General features: G+C 32.1%; 9 protein-coding genes and 5 non-coding genes across 14 annotated transcripts in view; 3 read left to right on the top strand and 11 right to left on the bottom strand. All coding sequences in view use genetic code 11, as the record gives it.

The window, feature by feature from the left end:
* trnG-UCC overlaps positions 1–64 on the bottom strand; it is a 71-nt gene extending 7 nt beyond the window's left edge. The window contains exon 1 of the tRNA in view: positions 1–64. This exon is cut by the window's left edge and continues 7 nt beyond it. This is a non-coding gene — a tRNA (tRNA-Gly).
* A 496-nt stretch (positions 65–560) lies between these two features.
* psbZ (photosystem II protein Z) lies at positions 561–749 on the bottom strand. Its single transcript has one exon. The coding sequence runs from the start codon at positions 747–749 to the stop codon at positions 561–563; it is 189 nt and encodes a 62-aa protein (YP_004327659.1).
* A 352-nt stretch (positions 750–1,101) lies between these two features.
* Positions 1,102–1,191, top strand: trnS-UGA. The gene has a single exon. It is a non-coding gene; the product is annotated as a tRNA-Ser (tRNA).
* A 235-nt stretch (positions 1,192–1,426) lies between these two features.
* Positions 1,427–2,812, bottom strand: psbC (photosystem II 44 kDa protein). The gene has a single exon. It carries the CDS (start codon positions 2,810–2,812, stop codon positions 1,427–1,429), a length of 1,386 nt encoding a protein of 461 aa, YP_004327658.1.
* Positions 2,796–3,857, bottom strand: psbD (photosystem II protein D2). Its single transcript has one exon. It carries the CDS (start codon positions 3,855–3,857, stop codon positions 2,796–2,798), a length of 1,062 nt encoding a protein of 353 aa, YP_004327657.1.
* A 1,563-nt stretch (positions 3,858–5,420) lies between these two features.
* Positions 5,421–5,492, bottom strand: trnT-GGU. Its single transcript has one exon. It is a non-coding gene; the product is annotated as a tRNA-Thr (tRNA).
* A 1,156-nt stretch (positions 5,493–6,648) lies between these two features.
* Positions 6,649–7,408, top strand: trnG-GCC. Its single transcript has 2 exons — positions 6,649–6,670; positions 7,359–7,408. It is a non-coding gene; the product is annotated as a tRNA-Gly (tRNA).
* A 685-nt stretch (positions 7,409–8,093) lies between these two features.
* On the top strand, positions 8,094–8,165 carry trnR-UCU. Its single transcript has one exon. It is a non-coding gene; the product is annotated as a tRNA-Arg (tRNA).
* Positions 8,166–8,311: 146 nt separating this feature from the next.
* Positions 8,312–9,835, bottom strand: atpA (ATP synthase CF1 alpha subunit). The gene has a single exon. The coding sequence runs from the start codon at positions 9,833–9,835 to the stop codon at positions 8,312–8,314; it is 1,524 nt and encodes a 507-aa protein (YP_004327656.1).
* Positions 9,836–9,898: 63 nt separating this feature from the next.
* On the bottom strand, positions 9,899–10,453 carry atpF (ATP synthase CF0 B subunit). The gene has a single exon. The coding sequence runs from the start codon at positions 10,451–10,453 to the stop codon at positions 9,899–9,901; it is 555 nt and encodes a 184-aa protein (YP_004327655.1).
* Positions 10,454–11,051: 598 nt separating this feature from the next.
* On the bottom strand, positions 11,052–11,297 carry atpH (ATP synthase CF0 C subunit). Its single transcript has one exon. It carries the CDS (start codon positions 11,295–11,297, stop codon positions 11,052–11,054), a length of 246 nt encoding a protein of 81 aa, YP_004327654.1.
* Positions 11,298–12,498: 1,201 nt separating this feature from the next.
* atpI (ATP synthase CF0 A subunit) lies at positions 12,499–13,248 on the bottom strand. The gene has a single exon. It carries the CDS (start codon positions 13,246–13,248, stop codon positions 12,499–12,501), a length of 750 nt encoding a protein of 249 aa, YP_004327653.1.
* A 229-nt stretch (positions 13,249–13,477) lies between these two features.
* On the bottom strand, positions 13,478–14,188 carry rps2 (ribosomal protein S2). The gene has a single exon. It carries the CDS (start codon positions 14,186–14,188, stop codon positions 13,478–13,480), a length of 711 nt encoding a protein of 236 aa, YP_004327652.1.
* Positions 14,189–14,459: 271 nt separating this feature from the next.
* The window catches only part of rpoC2 (RNA polymerase beta'' subunit), a 4,188-nt gene continuing 3,647 nt past the window's right edge, over positions 14,460–15,000 (bottom strand). The window contains exon 1 of the mRNA in view: positions 14,460–15,000. This exon is cut by the window's right edge and continues 3,647 nt beyond it. Within this exon, the coding sequence (YP_004327651.1) occupies positions 14,460–15,000 (541 nt within the window).

The following is a 15,000-nucleotide window of genomic DNA, read 5'->3' as shown; positions in this document are numbered from 1 at the left end:
AGCGGGAATCGAACCCGCGTCTTCTCCTTGGCAAAGAGAAATTTTACCATTCGACTATATCCGCATTTTTTTTTCGTTCTTGATACACAATGTCTGGATCATATTTATGAACAGCTATGCTAGATATTTTTTTTTTCAGGACGATTCTTATTATTAATATATTTTTATTATATTTTTTATATTATTAAATCAAAATTATACAAATTATACTAATAATATACTAATTAATAATAATTATTATAAAAAATATTTATATATTAAATTGAAATATTTAATTAATTTATTTAAAAATTTATTTTCTTTTATTACATTTAATATTTCTAATATTAATAGATTCATCTATAATAATTTTTTTATCACATTAGACTAAATTTTACATTTAATTACATTTACAAATTACAAAAAAAGTTTGACCCCTCCCTCTAATTTTTTGTTTTCTTTATTTGTATTTTACATTTTGGGAACTTAGACTTATATTGAATTTTAATGTGTTTCGCAACCCGAAAGAATTCGGGGGAGGGGTCATTTTCAGTTCATTTTTGTATCTGGAACAAATAGGTTCAAGAGATGAGAGAATTAAGGATACCTACCAGAAAGACTAATCCAATCCATAATGATGTACCGGAAAATACAACATTTTTGTTACTCGACCAACCATCAGGAGAAGAAAAAACAACAGGTACACTAATCAGTAAGATTGATGAAGTAGCAATTAATGCAAAAACAGCCAATTGGAAAGCAATAGTCATGTTTCTAATCCTCCAAGCTACCAACAAAAGAACTATACCATTTGATCCCTCTATCAGCCAAAAAAATTGTAAAAAAAATGCATCATGGGGGATTGTGCCATGAATCCATTGATTCTATATGACTTATTACCACCCCTTTCCCATTTTTTATTTGAACATGGGGTCGAGAGTAGTTTTTTACTTCACAAATGGTCATGCTAGATCCTGCATCTATCTATATATTACAGATAGATAAATAGACTTATCGACTCACACCTAATATCTTTCTATAGTACAATGATAGTATCAACTCCTATGGCCATGTTCTATTCGCGAAAAAAAAAATAAAATAATAAAATAGAAATTATCTTTCGGAGAGATGGCCGAGTGGTTGATAGCTCCGGTCTTGAAAACCGGTATAGTTCGCAAAGAACTATCGAGGGTTCGAATCCCTCTCTCTCCTTTTCTCGATGAATAGATTTATGTCTATATTGGTTTTGACTGGCCCAGTATCATAAATATAAATGGCTCGGCTAGGTGGGATAGCCGAGCCAGAAAAAAAATGGATTAGATCTAAATGAGTTGAAAATAAAAAAAGGAAAAAGAAATACTTTTTAAGTATGACCTGATCCACCCAATCAATATGTATTGTAGAATCAAATTTATTTCTACTTTAAATATTGGATCTCTTGTCTCAGTTAGTTAAGAGGAGTCATGGAAAGAACAGGTTCAAAATCACGATCAATTCCTTTTTCAAATCCTGCTGCAGCTGCACGAGCCCTTCCCGCATGCCATAAATGACCTACGAATAGGAAGAACCCTAGAACAAAATGAGAGGTAGCTAACCAACTTCTAGGAGAGACATAATTGACTGCATTGATCTCGGTAGCTACGCCACCTACAGAATTTAACGAACCTAAAGGCGCATGGGTCATATATTCCGCGGAACGGCGTTCTTGCCAAGGTTGTATGTCTTTTTTCAACCTACTCAAGTCCAAACCATTTGGACCTCTTAGAGGTTCTAACCAAGGAGCACGCAAATCCCAAAAACGCATAGTTTCTCCTCCAAAAATAACTTCTCCGGTAGGCGAACGCATTAAATATTTACCTAACCCGGTAGGTCCTTGAGCGGATCCCACGTTAGCCCCAAGACGTTGATCTCTCACTAGAAAAGTAAAAGCTTGAGCTTGAGAAGCTTCTGGTCCAGTAGGCCCGTAAAACTCACTAGGATACGCGGTATTATTGAACCAGACAAAGCAACAAGCAATGAAACCAAAAACGGATAAAGCACCTAAACTATAAGACAAGTAAGCCTCTCCAGACCACACAAGTGCACGGCGAGCCCATGCAAAAGGTTTGGTTAAGATATGCCAGATTCCACCAAGTATACAAATGGAACCTAACCATACATGTCCTCCAATTATATCTTCCAAATCGTCCACACTAACAATCCATCCTTCTCCTCCAAAGGGAGATTTTAGTAAATAACCAAAAATAACACTTGGGCTAAGGGTCAAGTTGGTAATTTTTCTTACATCTCCCCCCCCCGGAGCCCAGGTATCATATACGCCCCCAAAATAAAGAGCCTTGAATACTAGAAGAAAAGCACCTATACCTAGCAAGATTAAGTGAATACCTAAAATTGTTGTCATTTTATTTCTATCTTTCCATACATAACCAAAAAATGGAAAAGATTCTTCAAGAATCTCAGGACCCAGAAGTGCATGATAAATACCGCCAAAGCCCAATACTGCAGAGGAAATTAAGTGAAGTACCCCGGATACAAAGTATGGAAAGGTGTCTATAACTTCCCCACCAGGACCTACCCCCCAACCTAGAGTAGCTAGGTGGGGAAGTAAAATTAATCCTTGTTCGTACATTGGCTTCTCCGGTACGAAATGAGCCACTTCAAATAGGTTCATTGCTCCAGCCCAGAATACGATTAATCCAGCATGAGCTACATGAGCTCCCAGTAGTTTACCGGATAAATTGATAAGTCGGGCATTCCCGGCCCACCAAGCGAAACCGGTGGTTTCTTGGTCACGACCGGCTAAAGATAAAGTTCCATTAAAGAGCGTTTCCACGTGGTAGAACCTCCTCAGGGAATATAAGGTTTTCATGAGGCTGATCTTGAGCCGCCATCCAAGCACGAATACCTTCGTTTAAGAGAATATTTTTAGTGTAGAAAGTCTCAAATTCAGGATCTTCCGCTGCACGGATTTCCTGAGAAACGAAGTCATAGGCACGTAGATTCAGAGCCAGACCGACCACTCCAAGAGCGCTCATCCATAAACCGGTTACTGGTACAAATAACATAAAGAAATGTAACCAACGTTTATTGGAAAAAGCAACCCCAAAGATTTGAGACCAAAAGCGGTTAGCGGTGACCATTGAATAAGTTTCTTCAGCTTGAGTTGGGTTAAAGGCACGGAATGTATTTGCACCATCACCATCTTCAAATAAAGTATTTTCTACAGTAGCACCATGAATAGCGCATAGCAGAGCAGCGCCCAATACGCCGGCAACTCCCATCATATGAAATGGGTTCAGCGTCCAGTTATGAAACCCTTGGAAAAAGAGGATGAATCGAAATATAGCTGCTACACCAAAACTAGGCGCAAAAAACCAACCAGACTGGCCTAATGGATAAATCAGGAATACAGAAACAAAAACAGCAATTGGAGCAGAGAATGCGATTGCATTATAAGGTCGCAATTGCACAGATCGAGCAAGTTCAAATTGACGTAACATAAAACCTATTAGTCCAAAAGCACCGTGGAGAGCAACAAAAGTCCACAAACCACCTAATTGACACCAACGAGTAAAATCTCCTTGTGCTTCAGGACCCCATAATAATAACAAAGAATGTGCTAAACTATTAGCAGGAGTAGAAACTGCGGCGGTTAAGAAGTTGCAGCCTTCCAAATAGGAACTCGCCAATCCATGGGTATACCATGAGGTTACAAAGGTTGTACCTGTGAACCAACCCCCTACGGCGAAATAGGCACAAGGAAAGAGCAATAGACCGGACCAACCTACAAAAACGAAACGGTCCCTCCGTAACCAGTCATCCATAATATCAAATAAATCATTTTCGTCTTTGGTAAATTTACCAAGGGCTATAGTCATAGTGATCCTCCTATTCAACTACTTCAACCATTTCCGAACACCTCATAGCATTTTCAGGGCCTTTGAAACTTCTATCATTTATGTATGATTTGATTTTTCGTACACTGCCCCTTCTAATTTCTTTTCTAATGGGTTTCGAAGAAAAAATTCTTTATCGGTCTATAACCCGATTTAGGTAAATTCATGAATTCAATTCGGTTATTCCTTCTTATAGTCTTAATAACCGCACGAATCATGAATTTTTTTATGACTCATCAATCAGATAGATTAATTTTTTGAAAGAACTGTTCAAGGAATAAGTGATCCCCCTCTCCTTACTAGTTGATCCTCAGACTTACTTCTCTCATTCTATCAAACTAATCTTATTCTTGGATCTTGTTCATGAGATTTCTAAAAATCAATATTTTTACGTATTCTTCTAATTTCTATGTGCATTAAATTGCTATAGTATCCTATACTTTATTATTTTATACTTTATTTTTTCTCGCCATCTTTCTTTTATTTCCCTTTTGCCATTTTTTGTTATATTTCTTTTTCCTTCAGATAAAAAACCAGAATATTTCGCAGGTCAAAGCAAGAAAGACACTTCGAATATTTTTCTATTTACTTTATATCTTCAGAAAAGAAGAAAGAGAATTTTCCTATTATTAAATTCAATACACTATTCAATAAATAGAAAACTTTAAATGAAAGTATTAGAAAATGAAATTTCTCACACTTATTCTACATTACATTGTCGGAAAAAATATTGTATGCATCGATATGAAAATATTTAGTACATGAAGCCATGATCTGATATATATATCAATCTTATTATATATAAATCTCATATAGGTATATATATATATATCAATATAAATTGATTTTGTGTTCTGGAATCAAAGAAAGATATTTTAAAAGTCTCTTCTATGTCTTATGTTATGACTTCGAATAAACTTTTCTATGGAGGAAGGGAATAGTGATTTATTCCTATAGAATAACTAGGAGCAAGAAGCTTTAATCAGAAATATCGACAGATTTTTTCGGAGTCCAAAGAAAAAGAAATATGAAAATGAAAGAAAAAGAAAAACTACTGTTTCAATTTCATCTATATCGTATATCGAATTTTAATATCAGAATAGTAGATATAGTCATGATGCAATAGGTTAGGTCCACTTACTTTTTCTTTTATTGATTCCTAATCTAATTTTTAGAATTGATTTGATTGGAATAGTGGAAAATAAGAAAATTTGGCGATTTAAGAGCCAATTTATCATTATTCATTATAATATACTAAACAAATGTTCAACTTTATAACTATATTTATAACTATAATTAAATGTTTATAGTTTATAGTTATAATTAATATTATAGTTATAATTAATATTAATTTAATATAGCATTATTATGATAGTATTAATGTGGTATAAATCATTATAATGTTAATTTTTAAAAATTTCTAATTTTATTTTAGAATTAATTATAGAGTTTCTTACTTTTTTATTACAAATATCAACAATATTTCTATTCCCTCTTCAAATAAGAATACTACCGCTGGGTTTTATGAAAAAAGGCCAAAGCCAAAGCCCCTTATCGGATTTGAACCGATGACTTACGCCTTACCATGGCGTTACTCTACCGCTGAGTTAAAAGGGCCCCTTTGATTCAATTCCTGAATGAGCCGCTATGCGGATAAGATAGATCTATGGAAATAGATTAGAAATCAAATTTCTATTCTATAAAGTAAATAAATAGATTCTATATATATATATATTATATATAAAGATATATAAAGTAAATAAATATATTATATTCTAATTTTTTATATTATATATTATATAATTATACTAAGTATATTTAAGACTAAGTATATTAAAGTATATTATAGTATATTAAAGTATATTATAAATTAATATATAAGTATATTATACTAAGTATAGGGTATAGGGAGTAGACTCATAGTAGTTCATTCATAAGTGAGAGATTTGATTTGATTTACCCAGTGAGGAAAGGCTAAACTAGTGAATATAGGTAAAAAGTGGTTTATTGATATTGAATTTGATAAATATCAATGTAATGAATTTTTCAAGGTCGAACCGAAACCTAATTGAATTGACCACCATCAGAACGAAATACATTTGATTGATACATGTATTTAGCAATTCAACATATATCCAAGATATTTCATCGAATCACTGATGAAAAGACTCTATTTGCCCCCCCGAACCAAATTCTTAAAAAAAAAAATTAATAAATAATAAAATAATTAATTTAAATATAATTAATTTAAATAAAATAATTAATTTAATTTTAATATAAAATAATAATTAATTTAAATAAAATAATTAATTTAATTTTAATATAAAATAATAATTAATTTAAATAAAATAATTAATTTAATTTTAATATAAAATAATAATTAATTTAAATAAAATAATTAATTTAATTTTAATATAAAATAATAATTAAATTAATAATAAATAGAAATAAATTAAATTAATAATAAATAGAAATATAGATTAATAAATAATTTTATTATAAATAATTTAATAAATAATTTTATTATAAAAAATTTTATTATAAATAATTTAATAAATAATAAATAATAGAAAAAAAATATATATATAATATAAATAAAATATAAATAAATATAATATATAATATAAATAAAATATAAATATAAATAAATATAATATAATAAATATATAATATAAATATAATATATTAATATAATAAAATATATTAATATATTCAAAATGCTCGATTGTCTTACTCGACAAAAGGTTCATTTATATACAATAATCGCATCGTAGCGGGTATAGTTTAGTGGTAAAAGTGTGATTCGTTGTATTAATTCTAATATCTAATAGTTAAGGGATCCCTCGGTCCATATTCCGATGAAAAACTTTATTTCTTAAAAAGATTTAATCCTTTACCTCTCAATGAAAAATTCAAGGAAAAATATACATTCTCGTGATTTGTATCCAAGAATCAATTAGAAATTGAAAAATTGGATTATGAAATTACGAAACATAATTTTTTTAATTGGATCAATGCTTTCAATTGAATGAGTATGAGTAAGGGATCTATGGAAAAAGACAGAAAAGTTTATTTCTAATCGTAACTAAATCTTCAATTTTTTCTTTGTTTTGTATAGTCGAGATTGAAGCAAAATAAGCATTAAATGATGACTTTGGTTTACTATAGACATCGGCATCTTGTTTTAGCTCGGTGGAAACAAAATGCTTTTCCTAAGGATTCTCTCAAATAGAAATAGAGAACGAAGTAACTAGAAAGATTATTAAAAAAACCCCACTCGTCCAGAGGGATCATCTAGAAAGCGTCTTGTTTTGAATCCATTAAGACAGAAAAGCTGACATAGATGTTATGACTCGAATTTTTTCGCTTAAGTCTTAAAGCTGGAAATTTTTCCATATTCCATAAAGGAGCCGAATGAAATCAAAGTTTCATGTTCGGTTTTGAATTAGAGACGTTAAAGATGATGAATCAACGTCGACTATAACCCCTAGCCTTCCAAGCTAACGATGCGGGTTCGATTCCCGCTACCCGCTCTATATTCTTTAAAATCTATATTCTCTAAAAAATAGAAAAAAAAAAAATAATGAAAAATATTTATATATATAATATATATATAATTAGAATATATAAATATGTAGAATATAGAAATATGAATATGTTTCTATTTAAATAGTCTATTTAATAGTTATTAACAATATATAAACAATATAAAATAACCATATATTCTAGTTAGTTATTATAGATTTTTAACTATATAATTTAACTAATATAATTATATTATATTATATAGTTATAGTTTGTTCCAGCTAAATTATAGTTTGTTCTAGCTAAATAGACTATAATATCTCCATATTAATAGATTCTATATTAATAGAATAAATTCAAATTAATAAAAAAAAAATATATAATAATGTAATAAAATGTACTAAGAGAAATGCAATTGTAATAAGAAAATTAGAAAATTTCTAATTTTCTAATTAATAATAATAATAATAAATAATAAATTATAATAAAAATAATTATAGTTATAATAAGAAATAATTATAGATAAATAATTATAGAATAATAATAAATTAAATAATAATAAATTAAATAATTATAGAAGAATTAATCCATCATTGAATTATTAATTCAAAAAAAAAATGTAATTCCTAAATTTATCTTGCATATTTTTTTTTATGAACAACAAATATGAAATAAAAAAATTGGAATAGAAAAGCGTCCATTGTCTAATGGATAGGACAGAGGTCTTCTAAACCTTTGGTATAGGTTCAAATCCTATTGGACGCAAATTTTTTTCCATATAATATATAGATATATATTTTAATATTTAATATCTATAAATTTTCTATATTTTTTATTATTTAAATTTTTTTAAGTTATTATAATAAAGATTATAAAGGTTAAAAGTTAAAGATTAACAGCGATTAATTTCTTTATACTTGTTCCTGAATTACAAAACGTTCCTTCTGTTCCTGAATAGCTTCTTTCAAAAGGGTTTCTGCTTCTTCGGTGAATGTTTTGGTAGAAGATATGATTTCTTGGAACTGAGGTTTATTCGTTTTTAAGTAGGTACGTAACTCAACGAGAAATTTCCTTACTTGTCCGATTTCTAATGAATCAAGATAACCATTCGTTCCGGTATAAATAGTCATTATTTGTTCCTCTACCGTGAGAGGAGCTGATTGGGATTGTTTGAGCAACTCGCGTAGTCGTTGACCTCTTGCCAATTGATTCTGAGTAGCTTTATCGAGATCAGAAGCGAATTGCGCAAAGGCTTCTAATTCTGCGAATTGCGCCAATTCCAATTTTAACTTACCAGCTACCTGTTTCATAGCTTTTATTTGAGCTGCGGATCCTACTCTGGAAACAGAAATACCCACATTAATAGCAGGCCTGATTCCAGCATTGAATAGATCGGCGGATAAGAATATTTGTCCATCTGTAATGGAAATTACATTAGTAGGAATATAAGCCGAAACGTCTCCTGATTGGGTCTCGACTATTGGTAAAGCAGTCATACTTCCTTCACCTAAACGAGAACTTAATTTAGCAGCTCTTTCCAAAAGGCGTGAATGCAAATAAAAGACATCTCCTGGATAAGCTTCACGACCAGGTGGTCTTCGTAATAGAAGAGACATTTGGCGATAAGCCTGCGCTTGTTTGGAGAGATCATCATAAATGATTAAAGTGTGTCGTTCACGGTACATAAAATATTCAGCCAGAGCCGCTCCTGTATAAGGGGCGAGGTATTGTAATGTAGCCGGAGAATCCGCCGTTTCGGCTACCACAATAGTGTACTCCATTGCCCCTCTTTCCTGTAAAGTAGTCACTACCTGAGCCACAGAAGACGCTTTTTGCCCAATAGCTACATAAACACATATTACATTTTGTCCTTGTTGATTGAGAATTGTATCTGTGGCTACTGCTGTTTTACCGGTCTGTCTATCCCCAATAATTAATTCTCGTTGACCACGTCCTATAGGGATCATCGAATCAATAGCAATAAGTCCTGTTTGAAGAGGCTCATATACAGAACGTCTCGAAATAATACCTGGAGCGGGGGATTCAATTAGCCGAGATTCAGAAGCTGAAATTTCACCTCGACCGTCAATAGGTTTAGCTAGGGCATTTATAACACGACCCAAATAAGCCTCACTCACAGGTATCTGAGCAATTCTTCCTGTTGCTTTTACGGAGCTTCCCTCTTGTATCATTAAACCGTCACCCATTAATACAACACCGACATTATTTGATTCCAAATTCAGAGCAATGCCTATTGTACCCTCTTCAAATTCTACTAATTCGCCTGCCATTACTTCATCAAGACCATAAATACGAGCAATGCCGTCGCCTACTTGAAGTACGGTACCGGTATTTACAATCTTTACTTCCCTATTATATTGCTCAATACGTTCGCGGATAATATTACTAATCTCGTCGGCTCGAATGGTTACCATGAGTATTTCTTAATTTTTTTTTTGAAAAAAAAAAAAAAAAAAATAATGCCTACAGTAGAAGGACTAATCAGTTATTTCTTTTATCGCCCCAAACATGCCAAGATTAGCATTGATGGTACGTAAATGCAACTCGTTGGTCAAACAACTATTCAGAGTTCCTAGAGCTCCTTGTAAGGCTTGTTGGAAAACCCGTTGTCGGACTTGATTAATCGTTCGTTGTTGTTCAAAATGAATGGTTTCATTTTTGTAATTTTCTAATTGTTCCAAAGTCTTATAAGTTGAATTAATCAAATTCCATTTTTCTCGTTCTATCTCAGAATATCCATTCGTTCGAAACTGATCTGCTTCTATTTCCACTTTCCGTAAGCGGGCCCGGGCTTTTTCCAGCTGTTCAATAGCCCCCTCGCGTAGTTTTTCTGAATTTCGAATAGTATCCAAAATCCTTTGTTTTCGATTATCTAATAAATCACTTAACACTCCCTTTCCAAAAAAAATCAATACACCAAGGACTACACTTAGATTTATTAGATTTGTTGCTAAAATATCGGTATTAAACCCGAAACTCCCGGCGGATGGCCAGTGACCCAAGGAAACGAAAGAATCGGTTACATTTTTCATATGATCTCCTCTTTTCTTATAGACTATAGACAGACTAATTATCTATTTTTTTTTTTCTTATTCTATATATTTTATTTCTATATTTTATTTATTTATATTTATTTTATTTTTATTTTATATGTGTATATGTTATTGTATTTTATATGTTATTGTTTATTATTGTTCTTGTTTTTTTCTTGTTTTTTTTATTCTATTTAAAAATAGAGTAAAAAAAATATTCGATTTATATTCGAATTATAAATGCATTTTTTTTTTCAATTTGAAATTTGAAATCTCTAATACTAATAAATATTATTCTTATTAAAATTCAGTTTAGAATTCGGGAATTCGGTAACAGGTCTCGTATTAATTGCAAAACAAAAATGCCTGTTGCAACATTTCCTTAAAAAAAAGGTTTCGATTGGACTAAGAAGGGGGAAGGAAAAAAGCGAGTTAGTATACTAATTCTTCATCCTCAAATCAGTCCTTCCCGTGGGTTATTGTCCCAATAAAAATAAATAAGTAATTGTAGGAATTAAATCCTTAATATAATTCGTAATTCGAAAAAACAAGCAGCGAGTCCAAGGCAATAAAAAAATACGTATTTTTTTTTTATAGATTAAACAAAAGGATTCGCAAATAACAGTGCTAATGCTACAACTAGTCCATAAATCGTTAAAGCTTCCATAAAAGCCAGACTAAGCAATAAAGTACCTCGTATTTTTCCCTCCGCCTCGGGTTGTCTTGCGATACCTTCTACAGCTTGGCCCGCGGCAGTACCTTGACCAACCCCAGGTCCAATAGAAGCAAGCCCAACGGCCAACCCAGCAGCAATAACGGAAGCGGCAGAAATCAATGGATTCATGATAAGTTCCTCGCACCAAAATAAAATAAAGAAATGGTTAATGATACAATCAACCAATAAATTATGACTTAATTATTCATCCCATCAATAAGATTTTCATCCAGTCGAAGTAACAAAGAACTCCGAATTGAAGCAATAATATTATTGAATCATCAGAACTACTTTGATATCTATTTTTGAGTTCCTATTCACAAAGTTTTTGTGAATTCATACAACTTTTTGTTTTTCCATTTCTTTCTTTGTTACGAATCAGTTTTTGAATTCGAACTCTTCGTTCTTTTTCTTGATTTAATCTGTTTATTCAATATTCAATTCACAGTTACAAACGAAAAGAAAGGACTTTTATTGGAATCCCTATCTAAATCTCCAGTAGTCGGGCAGATTAGATATATCTTTTAACTCATATATAACTAGTTAATACTTAATATTCCATATACACGTCCCTTTCCATAACGTAAACCAACTATTCGTATCTTAGATTCAATCGGATTCTAAAATCATTTTTTGAAACATTCACAAAAAGAAAGTTGGCTTATAGCCATAGCCATTATATATTACATAATAATTATATATATATTACATACACCTAGATATATTACATACACCTAGTTTGATTCCACCCTCCTAAACAATCCATTTTTTCTGAATCTCATTTTTTGTAAATTCTTCTCTTCCTTATCATTATCCCGCATGGATACAATCAATCTAAATGGACGAATTCATTAGTCTGAATCATTGCATAGAAATATATTGGTTACTCTAAGTTCATGTAATTTATTATTTATTAATGTTTTCTTTTGGTCAATCGTTGAATTGAATAAAACCGACTGAAATGGAAATCGCTCTATAGAACCTCTTTTTTAATCACACGTTGTAAACAAATAAAGGATTCTTATTCAGATTATGAGTCCTAAAATTGGACAAAATAATCAAGACAATATAAAGAGAATATTCATTAGAAGAAGGTATAAATTATCCAAACGAATTCTAGGAAAAAGATCTTTTAGATCTCTTTCCTTTTTTTTTACAATTCCTTAATATCGTAATCTTTTTTTTACTATTTCTTTAGATCATATAGACCTTTTTGTCTATTTCTATTTATGTGTATATTTATGTTCACTAAGTAGAAGTAGATTATCTTGAACAAGGCATAGATTGCCTTACACTAAGCTAAAAAAGACTATTTCGAAAATAAAATTAGTCAATGATGCCCCTCCATGGATTCGCCTATATAAGCCGCAGCTAAAGTTGCAAAAATAAGAGCTTGAATACCACTTGTAAATAATCCAAGGAACATGACAGGTATAGGAACCACTGAAGGTACTAAAGAAACAAGAACAACAACTACTAATTCATCCGCTAATATATTGCCGAAAAGTCGAAAGCTAAGTGATAAAGGTTTTGTGAAATCTTCTAAAATGTTAATGGGTAAAAGGATTGGAGTTGGTTGAATGTATTTACTGAAATAACCTAATCCTTTTTTGCTAAGGCCCGCATAAAAATAGGCTATTGACGTAAGTAAAGCTAAAGCAACGGTAGTATTTATATCATTCGTCGGTGCGGCTAACTCCCCGTGAGGTAACTGTATGATCTTCCAAGGTAAAAGCGCCCCCGCCCAATTAGAAACAAAAATAAATAGAAACATAGTTCCAATAAAGGGGACCCACGGGCCATATTCCTCTCCAATCTGAGTTTTGCTCACATCTCGAATGAATTCAAGGACGTATTCGAAGAAATTCTGACCTCCTGTTGGAATGGTTTGTGGATTCCGAACAGCTACAATGGCTGAACCTAATAAGATAGCAATTACAACCCAAGAAGTAATAAGCACTTGGGCATGGACTTGGAAACCTCCTATTTTCCAATAGAAATGCTGGCCTACTTCCACACCGGATATATCATATAACCCCTTTAGTGTTAGTGTGTTGATGGAACATGATAGAACATTCATATTGCCCTCTGAAAGAAAGAAAACTTTAAAAGGAATTATTTTGATTCAACCATCTTTTTTTTTCGACTTGTCCACTTAAATTGTATATTTTAGATACCAACAAATCACATAATATACCCAGTTATTTTATCTCTTTTGTATGATTCAGGAATAGTAACCGATTCCATAAATCTATGGAGTTCACAAAATAATTTAGTTATCTTATTTAATCTATCTTACTTATTCCTAATCAGGGATTTCGTATATAGCTAGAATGACCCTCACAAATTGCAAATACTAATTTATTAAGAATTAATCGGATTGAAGCTATAGCGTCATCATTCGTTGGAATCGAAATATCTGCGAGATCCGGGTCACAGTTTGTATCAATTAAACAAATTGTTGGAATTCCCAAAGTCATACATTCCCGAAGAGCCGTATATTCTTCTTGCTGATCAACGATTATTACAATATCGGGTAACCCCGTCATATATTTAATCCCGCCCAGATATGTTTGCAAGTGAGTTAACTGTCTCTTCAATCGAGCCGCATCTCCTTTCGGAAGACGGTTGAGTCTACCTGTCTTTTGTTCCATTCTCAAGTCCCTGAACTTTTGAAGTCTAGTTTCTGTAGTGGACCAATTCGTTAAAATACCGCCGAGCCATTTTTTATTAACATAATGACACCGAGCCCTTATTGCAGCCCGCGCTACTGAATCCGCTGCTTTATTTTTGGTACCAACAATTAAGAATTGTTTTCTCCTACTTGCTGCATCAAAAACTAAATCACAAGCTTCTGATAAAAAACGAGCAGTTCTAGTAAGATTTGTAATATGAATACCTTTACGCTTTGCAGAGATATAAGGTGCCATTCTCGGATTCCATTTTCTAGTACCATGACCAAAATGAACTCCTGCTTTCATCATCTCTTCCAAATTAATGTTCCAATATCTTCTTATCATTTCTCCCCACACTTCCTCTCTCTCTTTTTCTTTTTCTTGGAAAAAAGAAAAAGAGAGACGGGGTACCCTGAAATAAATAATTGTTCCGATGGAACCTTCTCTTTTCCCGGAGATTGGACGTTGATATACGATCCAAGCGATTAATTTCTTTCTATTCTTTACTTTCTTTATTACTATTAACAAATCACATGTAACAAATCCAAATCACAGGACCGCGATTAATTAAAATAAATTTAATTAAAATAAATAAAATAAAAGGATGAATCCGCTCTTAGGAATCATTAAATCCTATAAATGGTTGTTCTGATGTATCATAGAAATTTTTTGAAATGCAAGAATCAAATAACTCTCTGTAGTGGAATAAAATATCTCTATCTCTAAATTCCCCCTCGAATAAATGCTTCTTTTTGGTTTTCAAAGGAATGTTCTTATGTTGCCTTGAGCCTTGCACTAATCCTTTGAATCCGGTACCAACGGGTATCATACCGCCTAGAACAACGTTTTCTTTCAGGCCTTTCAACCAATCGATACGACCGCGGAGAGCAGCTTTTGCTAAAACGCGAGTAGTTTCTTGAAAACTAGCCTCGGATATGAAACTTTGAGTATTCAGAGATGCTCGCGTTATTCCCAATAATATGGCCCCGTAACAGATGGCTTCTTCCAAAGCGCGTCCCGTTCGTTCCGCTCGCAACAATCCAATTAGTTCTCCGGGTGAAAAAACATTAGACATTCCGTCTTCTGAAACCAATACTTTTGATGTTATTTGACGTACAATAATTTCTATATGCCTATTATGGATCTGCACCCCTTGG

Source organism: Hevea brasiliensis, chloroplast (assembly GCF_030052815.1).
Source record: "Hevea brasiliensis chloroplast, complete genome".
NCBI classification, from domain to species: Eukaryota; Viridiplantae; Streptophyta; class Magnoliopsida; order Malpighiales; family Euphorbiaceae; genus Hevea; species Hevea brasiliensis.
The sequence above is the reverse complement of the archived record's forward strand: the minus strand, read 5'-3'. Positions and strand labels throughout refer to the sequence as shown.